Genomic DNA, 16,963 nt, shown 5'->3' with positions numbered 1-16,963 from the left:
CCCACCACAAACCTTCTATCGAGGGCGGCTAAGACCCCTCCTAGTCCACCAACAATCGTAATGGCCAATAGAAACAATGTCTAGTACCCTCACTTTCCTGGCCAAAAAACTGTCATCTACGAATCCGATGATCCCGTGCGTTAGACACACCCTTTCCTAGCTCTCCTCTGACACAGCATCGTCACTCTCAGGGTAGTCTATTTTCGTCGTCCGAACAGTCAGTAAGTCTACCACGGTTCTACCTTCAAATCAATTCGTTTGCAAAGTCCAACTATCTCATCGAGAGATATCGTCAAATCGGGTCACATTTTCTGTAACGCATAAGCTGTACTCATCGTCAAATACTTGTGACGCTCATAAGATTGTATAATCCATTGTTGAATATATCTATCATATTAACCTGTTAACACAGTGTTAATTTCAATTAACCACCCCTGTTATCCTAACCGAAACACGGGGAACGACTACTTCGCGGCGTCGATTAGCCGAATCGTAGCGAGAATTTACGCCTCTCGCTGACGCGTTTTCCTCGCGACCGCGTCTCTCCGCGAACGGTCGTAACATTTGGTCCTTCGAGCCGGATTCAGTGGTAAGTGAAAAGTGCACACCAGTGACACCCACTACCATACAGTGCCACATGAATTCAACATAACCAGCAGCGGAAGCGTTACCACTCCAGCGAAGTCAGTAACGTCAAGGGACCGTCACCTTGGAAGAGGCATAATTCGATGGTTGAAGACGCAACCAGGCAGCCTCCCGCCGCAACTGGACAATCGCAAACATAACGATATTCAACAACTTCGATCGCACGACAAAACACGTCACTCTCGGGAAGAATCGCCTTCCTCACGAAACGTACGTCAACGACATTCCACTGCACAGGGACAAGCGACAACCTGCAGTCGGAACAACTTCAGTCACTACAACACGAGTGATCTTCGGGAAGAACGCCTTCCTCGCGAACATCACGATATCCCGCTGCACAGTGACCAGCGAGCACTGCAGCCGGAACAATTCTGCATCGGGAAACACCGATCGCACATCACAAGTACCACCTTCGTTAACGAAGCATCTTCGGCACAAAACATGGCAAATGAAGCAAGACTCATCGCCTTGAAACAAGAGTACGACGATATAAGCGAAGAATTCAAGACCATATGGAGACTACTCGACCAATACGAACAGTCCGGGCAGCGCAACAAGGGCAGCTTAAAATTTTATCAAACACTGGTCGACGACAATTGGAAACAATTCAACATTGTCGTTAACGAATTGCTCGACATCGACGACAACGAACCTGAGGACTTATTGGATGTCTATACAGACCTGAAGATACGATTGGTTAGACTCAACAACATTGATTCTTCCTCAACGGATGCCTCCAACGCAGCGGCGAATCCAAAACTATCGGAATGCAACAGCAATACTTCCAGCAGTTACCAGAGACGTAAGAATAATCTAAATAATAACAGTAACAATGATCATACTCCGCCGATGGAGAATCTCGTATCGAGTCTAGCGCCGATTCCGTCGCATGACACGCGAAGTTCATTGCATAATACTCGTAGCGCGCCAACACGCGACTCGACGACGATCAAGTTCGCGTCCTCATTATCCGAAAAATCTGATTCAACACTACCAAACGCCGTGAATCAGACAACCTCTAACGTTCTCTGCTCATCGCCTGCATGCGACTCGAGGACGACCAAGTTCGTGTCCTCATCACCCGAAAAATCTGATTCAACGATACCAATCGCCGTGAATCAGACAACTTCCAATGTCCGCTGCTCATCGCCAATACGCGACCGGACGACAATCACGGTAGCATCATCATTACCCAAACAATTTGATTCGACGATACCGATCGCCGTGAATCAAACTACTTCTAACGTCCGCTGCTCATCGCTTGCATGCGATTCGACGACGACCAAGTTCGCGTCCTCATTGCCCGAACAATCTGATTCAACGTCACCGATCGCCATGAATCAGACAATCGCTCACGTTCGCAACTCATCGCCAATACGCGACTTAACGACAAACAAGCTCGCGTCGTCATTATCTGAACGATCTGATTCAACGCTACCAATCGCCTTGAGTCAGACAACCTCGAACATTCGCTGCTCATCGCCAGCACGCGACTTGGCGACGGCCAGGCTCGCGCCATCGTCTGAACAATCTGATTCAACAATGCCGATCGTCTTGAATCAGACAACTTCTCACATCCGCAGCTCATCGCCTGCATGCGACTCGACGACGACCAAGTTCGCGTCCTCATTATCTGAAAAATCTGATTCAGCGATACCGATCGCCGTGAATCAGACAACCTCTGACACCCGCAGCTCATCGCCTGCATGCGACTCGACGACGACCAAGTTCGCGTCCTCATTACCTGAACAATCTGATTCAACGTCACCGATCGCCGTGAATCAGACAATCGCTCACGTTCGCAACACATCGCCAATACGCGACTTAACGACAAACAAGCTCGCGTCATCATTATCTGAACGATCTGATTCAACGCTACCAATCGCCTCGAGTCAGACAACCTCGAACATTCGCTGCTCATCGCCAACACGCGACTTGGCGACGGCCAGGCTCGCGCCATCGTCTGAACAATCTGATTCAACAATGCCGATCGTCTTGAATCAGACAACTTCTCACGTCCGCAGCTCATCGCCTGCATGCGACTCGACGACGACCAAGTTCGCGTCCTCATTATCTGAAAAATCTGATTCAACGCTACCAAACGCCGTGAATCAGACAACCTCTAACGTTCGCTACTCATCGCCTACACGCAACTCGACGACGACCAAGTTCGCGTCCTCATTATCCGAAAATTCTGGTTCAACGCTACCGGACGCCGTGAATCAGACAACGTCGAACGTTCACTGCTTATCGCTTACATACGACTTGACGACAAACAATTTCGTGTCATCATTATCGGAACAATCCGATTCAACGCTACCAATCGGCTTGAATCAGACAATCTCTAACGTTCGCAACTCAGAGCCAAAACGCGACTCGACGACAAACAATTTCGCATTATCATTATCTGAACAATCCGATTCAACGCCAGCAAGCGCCTTGAATCAGACAACCTCTGACACTCGCAACTCTTCGCCAACACGCGACTTGAAGACAACCTCTCACGATCCTCTGGACCAGAAAAAACTGAATCCCGTTCAGGACAACAGAGGCAATTTCGAATCAAAACCTACAGCAGGGGTTTCGAAATCCACGATAAGATTCTCCAGGAACATTTCCTCCTCAATCAGCATCTCAATGTTCAGTCTGTCTTACAGCACGTTACCTGTATCATCTGAGAGCAGGAGTATCGTATCGGAGAGTCATCTTCCTGAACATAACAAGAAGATGCCACTCTCGCCATTTCCGAAAGGGGCCACATCTGCGAATTATCCGAAGCGGAATAATCATCACGTTGTCACCACCATTGCTGCATCGGACAAGTCTCGGGAGAAAACCACGAGGATCTCACTGGAGTCACCCCTGGCTCCAATAACGCCAACATATTCTCCAATGCCAAGGCAAGTCACAGCTACGACGTCCAGCGTCACGACGCCCAACGCTCATTCTCCGCCAAGGATCATCACTAAGAGAGCGCGATTCGGGCGGATCATCGGGGGGAGCCCAACCTCCCAATCAACTACAAAACTCCGCATCGTGTTGGACGACTCAGCATCAGGCAACACAGGAATTCCGTTCAACGACACCTCATGGGCAGAGGTGTTTCAAGACACGTCCTGGGCAGAGGTGTTCCATGACACTTCCTGGGTCGAGGTACTGCATAACACCTCCAGGATCGAAGCATTCTACGACACTTCATGGGCAGAGGTGTTCCATGACACTTCCTGGACAGAGGTGCTTCACGATACCTCCAGGATCAAGGCACAAAACGACACTTCCTGGGCCCAAAAACACAACCGCAAATTCCTAAAACGACGAGAACCACAGCGATCGAAACTACAAGGAGTTTCCGAACAGGACAGAAACAACAAACTTGTCAAATCACTATAATTCAGTAATTTTCAGATGGAGGGAATCTCGCCCATTCATCAACCTCGGAATCATCTATTGCAAATCGTTTACGTCAAAGAGCGAAAGGATCGCAACCACCGCAGAATCCAGGTATTCGTATCCAATTTATACGTGTTGCAGTTAAGGCAGTCCACATCGAGCTGGTCAACGATCTCATAAGCAAGGCCTTCGTCGCATCTCTGGGAAGATTCATCGCTCATCGAAGGGTCATGCTTTCTAGCCGACCGATGGATCGAATGGCACTTCACACTCTCAACTCGCCTCATTTCAACGGATTGTGGAAGCTAGCAGCAATTCTTCAAACGATATCTCAGACGTGTCGTCATTAACAAGCTTCATACAATTAAAATGCGAAACACACTCCCTATCAAAATCAAAACCAATCCTCAACTCCAGACCGCCAACTTCGATATCTCCAGATCGAAACGATCTCTTTATCCTTACTCCCAGTCACTTCCTCATCGGAGACTAACAAGATTGCGAGATCGAGCTTTCAGGGACACTCCATCCAGCCGTCTCCAGCGAGCATCAAGAGTATCAACACGAGTTGAATATCCAAAATAGATGAAGTAAGGCAGTCACGGCATACGAAAAGGCATCATCATCCTCCACAGAGGAGACAATTTTCCCCAGTGCAATGGCAACGCAATGGGCATATTCATCAAGGTCCAGCCCGGCGCAAACGGCATCATTCGGCCGGCCACAGTTCGAACGGCAACGAGCACTCTGGATCGGAGCATCAAACGGATGGTACCACTACCGATCAGATCGACCCCAGATGCCTCCGACACAATCAACAGTAACATTTGATCGGGATCCTCTCAACGGGGGGAGGATGTTACGTCGGCCGACTCTCTACCTGGACCAGGCGTCGCATCGCGAGCGGGATGGCAACCATATGTCTGCACATCCTTATTGCGTACTCTAAAGAACCTCAAGGACCGACCATAAATCTTAGAAAATTTGAACTAAAGACTCTCAGGTCGAACAAGGATCTTTTCTATGAAAGTATTTTCTAAGATCTCTGGTTTGTGTCCGGAAAACACTTAAAATTAGTTATTTTCACACGTGCGATGCTTCCCACCACAAACCTTCTATCGAGGGCGGCTAAGACCCCTCCTAGTCCACCAACAATCGTAATGGCCAATAGAAACAATGTCTAGTACCCTCACTTTCCTGGCCAAAAAACTGTCATCTACGAATCCGATGATCCCGTGCGTTAGACACACCCTTTCCTAGCTCTCCTCTGACACAGCATCGTCACTCTCAGGGTAGTCTATTTTCGTCGTCCGAACAGTCAGTAAGTCTACCACGGTTCTACCTTCAAATCAATTCGTTTGCAAAGTCCAACTATCTCATCGAGAGATATCGTCAAATCGGGTCACATTTTCTGTAACGCATAAGCTGTACTCATCGTCAAATACTTGTGACGCTCATAAGATTGTATAATCCATTGTTGAATATATCTATCATATTAACCTGTTAACACAGTGTTAATTTCAATTAACCACCCCTGTTATCCTAACCGAAACACGGGGAACGACTACTTCGCGGCGTCGATTAGCCGAATCGTAGCGAGAATTTACGCCTCTCGCTGACGCGTTTTCCTCGCGACCGCGTCTCTCCGCGAACGGTCGTAACAACCTTCTCGGTACATAATGTCGAAAGTGAAAGTTTGCAAGTAAGCCCACCACCTATAAACCCTGTCACTCAAATTTACTTTATTGCGGGCTGCCTTCAACGAATTACAATCAGTGACAACGAGAAATTCCCGTCCGTGTAGATAGTGGCGAAACTGTTTAATGGCGTTTACAACTGCCAGCGTCTATAGTTGATACGAATGATACCGCGGGGCTAGTTTTCTTACTATAATACTATATTACCCGGCTTTGCCGTCGATCTTATGCATTAAAATAGCCCCATATCCATCCGAACTAGCGTCAGTATGTAATTCTATCGGGTAATTCGGGTCGAATATTATTAACACCAGCTTATCAGTCAGGACGGAAATTATTTTTTGCCTTATAATTTCGTGTCTATCTGTCCAAATTAAATTTTTGTTACCGGAGGTAAGTGCATACAATAGTTTCATTACCTGTGAAAATTTAGGGACAAATTTTCGAAAATAGGATGCTAAACCTATGAACTGCCTAAGTTGGGTGACGGTCGTTGGTGCAGGTAAAGATCTCAAGGCTTGTATTTTACCCAGGTTGGAGCGAACTCCTCCGTCTTTGAATTACATATCCAAGATAGAGTACCGATGTCTTTAGGAAATGTCTTTAAGAGCATTTAGAAAAATTAAAAGAAAATCCGACGCTTACGAGGATATTTAATACAGTGTACAATCTTTCTATAACTTGATCTATCGAGTCGACAATAATTAGAACATCAACCAAATAAACAACAACGTACGAATAAGCGAGATCGCCTAAGGCCAGACTAATAAAATACCTCGCCTTTTGCAATCTCGCTATTTGATCCGCAATAAGAGGTAGAGGAGACCGATCCGCGAACGTAATTTTATTTAGTTCTCGAAAATCTACACATAATTTATCTGAGCCATCTTTCTTCTTCGCGAGTAATGTAGGATTCGCGAGCGGTGAATTACTAGGCCTTCTGATTCTTGTTCTAATTAATTCGCTTATTCTCTCATGTACTATTCTGCGCTCTTCCTCGCTAAATCTATAAGGACTTCTTTGTACGGTGATGTTTGGGTCGATTAATCGTATTTCTAACTGGTCTGTATTTACGCGAGTACGTAAGAAACCCGTAACAAATGAATCTTTGAATTTTTCGAGAAGAGAAATTAATCGACTTTTATCATTACCATGTACATCGCTGTCAACTTCATTAATATCGATCTCGTTTTCAGCGGTTTTATTACAGACATTAATTATTTTTGTTTTACACATAGCGAGGCTATCTTGTGTAATATTACGTTAAAACCTTGACTCAAAATTTTCACGATCAATCACGATATCATATTTTAAATAACTATCAGCAAGGACATGGAAAATTATCTCCAATGTAAAACCATTAATACTTACAATGGACAAGATTTGAGATGTACGTTTAATACAAATATTTCCTGTTCCTCGCATTACTATTATATCAGTCGTTCTTTTGCCAGAAAATCTCAAGACTACGGATTCTTTAATTAGTGAACACTCGGCTCCAGAATCGAAGTAAAATGGAAACGACTCGCCCAGATGACTTAATCTACCGATTGACGCTTCCTCTACGTAGAAGTCGACTCGACGCTCGTTATTGAAATTATAGTTTCCTTTCAGGACGCTGCTTTATGAAGGATTTTTCTCCATAATCAGATCGACAGCTGTGCACTATGCAGCGGGGTCGGAGCCCGCGATCCCAGGGTTAAAACGCGGTAGCAAGAAATTTTATTAGGTTCCGCACTCGATTTTTGCACTAGCTACTGAACTCGTGCACGATGGTCGTAAGCTGAACACGTATTAATGACCGTCTGACTTGTTAATAACTGACTGTTGCTCTAAGCGGCTACTCTTATTTATAGTAAACTACCATGGGATAGTTGTCATGTGATGGTTTATTCCCATATGAACGTAAAATTTCGGCACGTAATTTTCTCAGCGGACGTTGCAGTCTTCGTTTCTGCTGATGTCCTTCCCAAGAGTATTGCGGTTTCTTCACTGCTGATACGGTCTTCTCACGAGCGTTGCAGTTTTGTGTTTCGCTGATGATAAGCCGTACTTTCTTCGCCACGTGGTCATCTCTGCTGACGGTGATTCTTGATCCTTTGCCGCGTCGCAGTTGCTTATCTCTAGTGATGATACGTGGTCTGCGTGAGAGCGCCGTTTTCGTTTACTTGTTGATCTATTATTCTTTCTCTCATGGTGACATATTATGGAATTTACTGGTTTCGGCGCTCACACTTCGTGAGCTTCAATTGGTGTTTTCAAATTTGTTACTTTATCATTCCTTTCTTGTACAAAGTAGCATGTTGTGGGGGTTTACTAATCTCGTCGCGCACTTTTCGAGCTTCGGTTAATTTCCCATACGCTTATTACTTTGTTGTTTTTTTTTTTCATCCAGAGTGACATGTTTTGTAGTTGATTGATCTCGGTGCGCATATTTCTTGAGTTCTGATTAGTCTTTTACATGCTTGTTACTCTATTACTCCTATTTATCCAAAGTGTGTAATGTTACGTAATTAAGTGGTTATGGCACGCATATTTCGTGAATTCCAATTACTTTTACATACTTGTTGCTTCATTATCTTCCTAATCCAAGTGACATGTTACGTAGCGTGCACGTTTCGTGGGCTTCGATCAATTTATCCACATGACCGTTATTTATTGCTTTTAACTCCAATTGTAGATTAATACATTACATTGTAATTGACAGGTTTTTACTATTATTCGTATAATTGACCGTTTATTATTAATATTCGGTGTCCACGCGTTACAAGTTTCTCTGATCGTGAACGTTGAAAAATTGACGTTCTTGGTTTCTAATCCAATCGTGCGAATATGTAGATTTTATTGAAGTTTTAATATTTATTGCTCGTTAAGATTTAGTTGTCATCCATTACCTTGTGTATTATTTTAGTGTAAGAAACCCAGAAAGAATAGAAAAAGATTGAACAAGAATGGTTCGAGGACGCTCGGAACCCCCCCCCCCCCGGGGGGGGGGGACAAAGTACCATGAGCAAAAGCGAAGACCGTGTATGCTCAAGGAGTTCCTTTCCACCTGGGTCAACGCTCTGAATCTTCCATCAATACCACGCTCCGATAGTCCCCTCCTCGTACATCTAACGTTATCCGACGAGGGTACTACGGAGCTTCTGCCATGTCCGTCCTCCGTTGAATTTCTTATTACTGACCATTGTGGCAGAGTTCGATTACCTTCGAAGATCCCTGCAGAAACTTTAAGTGCCCACGTGCGCCATCACTCTTCCGGGCAAGAAGGAGTTTCGCCCATCGTACGGTCATGGTGTATGAGCATGTTTTGTCAAATGTATTCCTTTGAGGATTTCCCTGATGTCCCTTGCCATAATTTTAATATTCATAGCTTAGATTTTAATTTTATCTTGTAGCATGAGTGTATGTATTTGTGCATTTGTATACTTGTTTGTTTATTGCTGATTTGTTGAGGTATTAAAAGTATTCGAACGTGTTGTACTTTTATTCCCTAAATTTCTTTATCTAATTCCATTATGTCCGAAGTTGTGGTTCTCATTATTCGCGAATTACGACGTATTCTTATCCTGTCTCAAATTACTGCTCGTGTCAAGCGAAAGATGTGTTCATTTGTCAGAAGATTTCAAACCAGTGCGAAGATATGTTAACCGCATATTTCAATAAAGTGTTCTAAACGATTGAGTTTTACGAAGTCCTGCGAGTACTTACGTGAAGAGGCTAACGTACACTGCCTTTGATATTTAAAATAGACAAAAACCAGTGTGAAAATATCTTATGCCGCATATTTCAATGAAATATTCCAAAAGATTTAATTTTACAGAGTCCTCCGTTACTTACGCGAAGAAGCTGACGTGCCATGCTTTTTCCACTGAAAACAGAATAAAACTAGCGTCGATTTTGTTAAGATATCTGCGACCAGTGCGAACATACGTTCTATCTCGTATTTCAATGAAATTTTTCTAATGATCGCATTTTGCAGTGTCCTGCGTGTATTAACGTGACGAGCCTAACGTATGCTGCGTTTGGTATTTAAAATAGAGTAAAACTGGCATCATTTATCAAAATATCTCAAACAAAAAGTAATATCTCAAACCTGCACACCAAACACGTCAAAATGGGGCTTGAATGTTCACGGTTAGATGATTACAAATGGGTTACGTTTGGATATGCAAACTCCCACGAGCTGTTACCGCACTTATAGCTGGATTTTTCGCATCTGTGAAGCACCCAAAAATATATATGAACTCCCTAGAGTTCACGTGTGATAGGGATTCTCTCTGTTTACGGACAGCACGACTTTCTTTGTTTCACGGACAGAGCGACTTTCTTTTGTTTTACGGACAACCATTTTGTGAGACACTCATTTCCCAAACGGACGGACAGAGAGCAACATCAGAGATAAGCAAGATCACAGAATAATTATTTAAAACATTGAAGATTGACGGAGAAAGATCGGTAGCTCAGGACGTTGAAAATCGATTCTCGATTTTCAGGTAGACATTACAGAACTTGTTATTTATTGTTTACTGTTATAGATTGGTATTAATTGTTGTTTACTCCTGTATTTCATTTAAGTATTTTCACAATAAATTCGATTTTCAGACTTCAGAATCGATCACCTGAATTACACCGAGATTTACAACATTACATATATTTCACTTACCACAATTCATATAAAACCCCAAAAATATACAAGAAACGACTCAAGATGTAACCTGCTGTAGTCACGCTTAGATTAATGTTAAATTGTCTTCGGAGCTTCCAGCACCAACTAGCTTCTATCGAAGTTACAACTGCATAATTCACGGTTACACACCCAAGGATACATACTCAACTCAGAACAATTTATGTAGAAACCTAAAGATGAATACCAGACGGGTCAAAATACATCTGCTGCTATCGTATTTAACTTATGGCTAAGTTACCTTTGGGTTTTCAGGCGCCCACGAGATTCCACTGAATTTGCGGCTACATTTATCGCGTCTGTACGCCTTGGAATACATGCCTAACCGACCACAAATTCATATTGAGGGCCAAAAATCCGCATCAAGCACATCAAAATGCGTCTGAGGTAGTCACGTTAAGGTAGCGATTGGTTATGTTTCAATTTTAGAGCTCCCGCGACCTTCTATCGGGCTTGCAGCTGCATTTCTCGCGTCTTCACGCACAAGAATAAAGCTACCTCCTAACCTATTGAAATAAAAACGCAAAAATGCACACTAAATTTGTGAAAATGCGCCTAAGGTGGTAATAATTAGGTGCGGTTGGGTTATATTTGGATTTTCCAGCACTCCCGATTTCTATCGAAATTACTGCTGTATTCTTCGCGTCTTGACAGCCAACAGACATACCAAATGCATCACATCTAGAATCCAACAATTCCATGCCAAACTTGTCAAAACACGTCTGAAGTAGTTATGTTTGTTACAATTAGGTTGCGTTTAGATTCCTCAGACCCCACGTGTTTTTACAAGGGTGAAAATTAGAATTTTCGCATCTGGTAACGAAATAGTTTGAATGTGACGTGGAAAAGTGATTCTGCAAACCGAAAACTAGAAACATAACCCATGGATATGCGTCTGTAACGATTACATTAGGATTTTGTAATATCCACGTACGTCTATTATATCCGTATCTTTAAGTTCCCACGTGCGTTTTCAGAGTATATTTTGGAGTTTCCGTGTTTGGAGCAATTAGATTTGGATTTTTCACCCTTTCATTCTCTAAGTACGGTTGAAAGAACTTGATTTGTAGTTTTCGACTCCCAAATGGGATTTCATGGTTTAGGTTGAGAATTTTCAACTGCTAAGTGGATTTTGATGTGTTAGATTTAACATTTTTATGCTCGAATTAGATTTACAATTTTTTACTTTAAAATGCGTTTTCATGGATTAGATTTTGGACTTCTGATTTCCAAGTGAATTTATAACAGTAATACTTTGGATTTTTGGCTCCTATGTATATTTTCTGAGTTCCCTCCCAAATGCCAATTTTCCAAATCTGCATACTACTTATTCTTTTCTTTACAAAACTTATATCTTCAGATTGTCTATATATTTAGTATCTTTTTGTTTTTCACATATATTTTACATTACTGTTATAAATAAATAAACAATGATTTTTGTAAGTCTTCTATTTCACTATTGTACGTTTACGGTAAGTTATAAACACATTTAAATATATGTACAAAAATATTATCTGTCTGTGTTATGTCACAACGTATTTTAACAAATCATTATTTATATATAAAAATACGATTTTTCTACATCCCATTATAAGCTGGGCCACCTCCACCTTCTGGTACAACCCAGTTAATGTTCTGACTCGGGTCCTTAATATCGCAGGTTTTACAGTGAATGCAGTTCTGAGCATTAATTTGCAACCTCTCTCCTTCTCCAGATTCCAATGGTACAAATTCATAAACACCTAAAACGTATAAATAATAATAATTAAAGCTCTTTTATTATCTTTCTTCGTATATTTTGTTTTGCAAATATTTGTTGTATAGATTGTATTGTATACTATACAATATATTATATACTACTGCGTATATTTACTTTATAAACTATTTATTACTAATAAGATATTAGTGATTTACTCCACTGATAGAATATCTACAATATATCAAAGTTTAATATTCGATAGTCAATATAAGTTAATAAATTTATAATCACAAAATTTATCAAGCATAGTTTCCTTATAATAAAAAACGTGTTAAAGAATTATCTATAATTCTCAATAGAAGTACCTATTTCATTATTTTAAAAAATAAATATATAATATATATAATATAGTAATGATATTAAATGTGTTTATAAATATGTACTTACCAGCAGGACAAAATCGACCTTCTGGCCCGGCAAATGTCGTTAAATTTCTTTTTACTGGTACAGTATCATCAAGCAAAGTAAGATGTGGTGGCTGATCGGCTTCGTGATTTGTACCAGTAAGTGCCACTGAAGATAGTAAATCAAAAGATATTTCATTATCCGGCTGTGGATATTCTATCGGCGTACATTCCGATGCTGATTTCAAGCTTTTATAATCCGGACCTAGAAAAAATATTAATAATAACTTCTATCTTTTGTCGATATTTACTAACTTTTTATTTAATTTTGTTACAAATTATTTTACCTCCATGAGACAAAGTCCATGGCTCTCTTCCCCCAATCAACATTGAAAATGCAGAATATAGCAGACCCCCGTAAATACCAAATCGAGTATGAAAACTGGGTCTTATATTCCTTATAGCTTTCAGTTCTTTATAAATCCAACTGTTTTGTATTTTATCAGTATAAGATTTCGGTTCTAAACCTTTTGTTGGCGAAGGATTATTTTCTGCATTAATTATAGCTTCAATTGCACTTTCTGCTGCTAGCATTCCACTCTTCATAGCATTATGTGTTCCTTTAATTTTAGGTACATTAAGAAATCCTGCTGTGCAACCAATAAGACAACCACCAGGGAATTGAAGTTTAGGAATAGATTGAAAACCTCCTTCTACTAAGGCTCTTGCACCATACGCAATTCTAACACAAAATGTAAAATATAAAATGAATCTTCCTATAAATATAAATATTAATTTATTCGTACCGGTATCTTACCTCTTCCCACCTTCAAGTACTGGTCTAATGCTTGGGTGTTGCTTAAATCTTTGAAATTCCTTAAATGGATGTAAATAAGGATTAGAATAATCCAAACCAACAACGAAACCAATAGTAATCAGAGGTGTATCTTCATTAAGATGATATAAGAACGAACCACCATAAGTATCTTTTTTCAATGGCCAACCAACAGTGTGTTCAACAGTGCCAGGCGTATGTTTTTTTGGATCAATTTCCCAAATCTAATAACATTAATATCTATCTTATAGTTTTGAAATTATATTAAAATGCATTAAAATTTATGTTTAATGATAATTACTTCTTTTAATCCTATACCATAGGTCTGTGGTTCGCAATCTTTCCTAAGATTTAATTTCTTTGAAATCTGTTTTGTAAGATGACCATGACAACCCTCTGCAAAAATTGTACATTTTGCATGCAATTCCATTCCACGTTCAAAAATATCCTTTGGTGAACCATCTTTATCAATACCAACATCATTTGTAGCTATTCCTTTAACGGATCCATCTTCATGATAAAGTACTTCTGCAGCTGCATATCCAGGATATAATTCTACACCTGCAGCTTCGGCTTGCTCACCAAGCCAGGCTACAACATGACCTAATCTAAAACAAGAAATTAGGTGAAGAATGCTTAAGATACTAACATGACTAACTTTATCATATTATAGTTTATTACCTAACAATATAGTTTCCATGATTGTACATTGGCATTCCTTTTAAGATAGGTATTGGTAATCTGCCTTTCTCAGTGAGAAATGCAAATTTATCTTCTGTAACAGGGGTATTTAGAGGTGCTCTTAATTCCTTCCAATTTGGAAATAATTCATTTAATGCTATTGGATCTATACAAGCTCCGCTGAGAATATGGCCACCAATAGTAGAAGCCTTTTCAACAAGTGTAACTTTCAATTCTCTTCCATGTTTTCCTGCTAATTTACGTGCTTGAATTGCAGCAGATAATCCAGCTGGTCCACCTCCCACAATTAAAATATCTGTTTCATCTACATATCTTTCCATATTTACACCTGCAAATGATATTTGATGCTTGAATTATCATGCAATAATATATATTAATAATGTAATAATGTATATTATTAATGAAAAGTATTGTTTTTTCATATTCAATTTCATATTTATAAATTATACCTTTCCATCTTGGATCCGATTCTCTGGGTATAATAGTGTAGTGAGTTGTAATTCTTTGAAACTTTTCTTGTGAATAAGCTCTTTGAAACATCCATTGAAATCTTTGTTCTATCAGGAAATATAACAAAAATAAGATATTAGTAATATTTGGTACAGCTTTTTTACATATTAATTTATTACATATTAATATCTTAATATTTTATAATATCTTAATTTTATTATAGGAAGTTCACAAATGATAATCACTTTTATATTTTATATTTCTTTATTATTATTATATATAGGTACATGTAAAATATTTATAAAGACCAATAAAAATGTAAGGCACTTGCGTACTACCTTCCTTGCTACATGTAATTTAACAAGTATAGTCTTGTATAGATCAGTAAAAATCAACAATCAAACCTAACCTAACAGTGAAAGTCTAAAGAGATTTCTCAACACAGTAATTGTGTAGCATAATACGTTTTCACTTGTGTCTCTATATATATTATTAATATATTATATGCATATATTAAAATATGAGATATATGTAATTAGTGTATGAAATAAAACTATATAAAGCTATATATATCACAAAAGTAATGTATGTGTATATGTTTATTTTTATGTATAAATCGTAATTACAAAATAAAATAAGTTTTTATATGTTTTGCAATATCTAATAATGTAAAAACGTTTATTTGATAACGGACATTAATTAAGAATATTTGTTCGTTATCTTTATTCTTTATTTAATATAAATTAAAACTCACAATATGCTCTGTTAGTGATATAAGAAATGTTATAATAATAACAATAAAAAATTTAAAATTAATATATAGTAATTATTATATATCGTAATATATAATAAATAATGTATAATATATAATAATTTACAATAAATTGCGGTTAATAAAATGAAGATTTGTGCGAGTAATTTAACAGTCACTTGTCAAAATCCAAAATTATTAAAGATAATAAAAATAAGATAGTAAATTGTATTATATATCAAGTAAATATTACCAATAAACTTACGATTATTTGATGCAATAAGTATTACTCGAGACATAACTGCATATCACAATGAATGTACTGTGATTTCGATAATAATGTATACTACTACTCAGTTATATATACATATGTATATTACTGTATCAACGGTCAACTGCTGCTACAAATGTATGTCAAAATCAGCCATCAAAATTTAAAACTCAAGATTAAAGTCATGATTTCATCACAAATGATATATGTATACACAAAATAGGTTATCACCATCACCACAGGCGAGGTAGATGTATACAGTGTACAGTACATATAGAGCAGGACAGGCCTACGTACTGTGCGTTGCTGGAAAGATAACTAGTGAGACGGCACAGGCAAGAGAGGTACTGCTGTGTATCGCTCGCCGTCACGCGTTGCTGTGTTGTCCTATTTGTAATATCTAACACTTTCGACTAATACGTGTTCTTACCTTTATAATTGTATTTAGTCTATCCGAAATAACCACTCGGTCTAGTATTCCTTACGTTAGTCATCTTTGTAGTAACGCACAGTACATATGTGTGGTATATGATACACTACATATATGTATAATATTCCTATATCTATGATAACATCTTATGGAACTTTGTGCCATCACAGACCAGTTACAAATTGGACGTGACATGCAACACGTAATGCTTGTTCTAGTTCCACGTTTTTAGAATCATCTGAACCCCTTATAATTTTCGTGTCACATGCGATGTTATCGATTCAGTATCGTACTTTATTCTTAGTCAATGCTACTAGTTAAATTATGTAAAATTAAAAATTTTCTATGAAATTACAAAATAAAATATGTATTGAATAGGATATCCTATAATCATAACAAAGTATAGAATTTTATACTTCTACAATGCTTCAGAAAATATTACTTCATTACACTCTATCACAAAAATCCAATGCATTAAATTTCAGGAATCAATGATAGTCTCATCAAGAGATTAATAAGTTGCCTAATTAAGTAAAAACATATTCACAATCGTAGCCAATTAACTCATACTGCTTGCTACATAATACCATAACACCACAGTAGTCAACATTAAAAAGTTAAAAAAATAGTAGCTCTTGTTCAAAATTACTGTTTGAATCAACTGTTAATTCAATCTGACGCGTGCTATAGAATTCTTTATCTCGTCCAGAATAGTAATTCGTAACAGATAGATAGATAGATAGATAGATATGTAGATAGATAGATAGATATATAAATGGATAGATAGATAGATAGATAGATATATAGATAGATAGATAGATAGATAGATAGATAGATAGATAGATAGATAGATAGATAGATAGATAGATAGATAGATAGATAGATAGATAGATAGATGAGAGAGAGAGAGAGAGAGAGAGAGAGAGAGATTTCATAGCCACATACAAATCTCTAAATTGTTGGGAACGAAAAAGTATTTTAATGTGACGCTTATTCTGTTAT

The 16,963-nt window shown here is 38.9% G+C and overlaps 1 protein-coding gene and 1 long non-coding RNA gene across 4 annotated transcripts; one reads left to right on the top strand and one right to left on the bottom strand.

The window, feature by feature from the left end:
• The first annotated feature begins 10,030 nt into the window (after window positions 1-10,030).
• LOC139989338 (uncharacterized) lies at window positions 10,031-11,927 on the top strand. Its single transcript, XR_011800319.1, has 2 exons — window positions 10,031-10,228; window positions 10,338-11,927. It is a non-coding gene; the product is annotated as an uncharacterized lncRNA (long non-coding RNA).
• On the bottom strand, window positions 11,851-16,156 carry Etf-qo (electron transfer flavoprotein-ubiquinone oxidoreductase). 3 transcript variants are annotated; one of them, XM_072007595.1, is made up of 8 exons: window positions 15,962-16,156; window positions 14,509-14,616; window positions 14,039-14,387; window positions 13,659-13,965; window positions 13,340-13,581; window positions 12,870-13,264; window positions 12,566-12,787; window positions 11,851-12,161 (listed from the first exon to the last, which is right to left on the bottom strand). In XM_072007595.1, exons 2-8 carry the CDS (start codon window positions 14,597-14,599, stop codon window positions 11,998-12,000), a joined length of 1,770 nt encoding a protein of 589 aa, XP_071863696.1. In that variant the 5' UTR covers window positions 14,600-14,616; window positions 15,962-16,156; the 3' UTR covers window positions 11,851-11,997. The 3 variants fall into 3 exon arrangements, with proteins under 3 accessions (XP_071863696.1, XP_071863694.1, XP_071863695.1); XM_072007593.1 differs by lacking the exon at window positions 15,962-16,156 and adding an exon at window positions 15,514-15,879; XM_072007594.1 differs by lacking the exon at window positions 15,962-16,156 and adding an exon at window positions 15,526-15,878.
• Between the last annotated feature and the right edge of the window lie 807 nt (window positions 16,157-16,963).

This window comes from Bombus fervidus, chromosome 7, assembly GCF_041682495.2.
Source record: "Bombus fervidus isolate BK054 chromosome 7, iyBomFerv1, whole genome shotgun sequence".
Lineage (NCBI taxonomy): Eukaryota > Metazoa > Arthropoda > Insecta > Hymenoptera > Apidae > Bombus > Bombus fervidus.
The sequence above is the reverse complement of the archived record's forward strand: the minus strand, read 5'-3'. Positions and strand labels throughout refer to the sequence as shown.

Coding starts and splice junctions, on each gene's coding strand:
- Etf-qo (XM_072007593.1), bottom strand. CDS start 15,559: ATGTCTCGAGTAATACTTATTGCATCAAATAATCGTAAGTTTATTG. Junction 14,617..15,513: donor AAATAATCGTAAGTTTATTG/GTAATATTTACT, acceptor ATTTCCTGATAG/AACAAAGATTTCAATGGATG. Junction 14,388..14,508: donor ATCGGATCCAAGATGGAAAG/GTATAATTTATA, acceptor TATCATTTGCAG/GTGTAAATATGGAAAGATAT.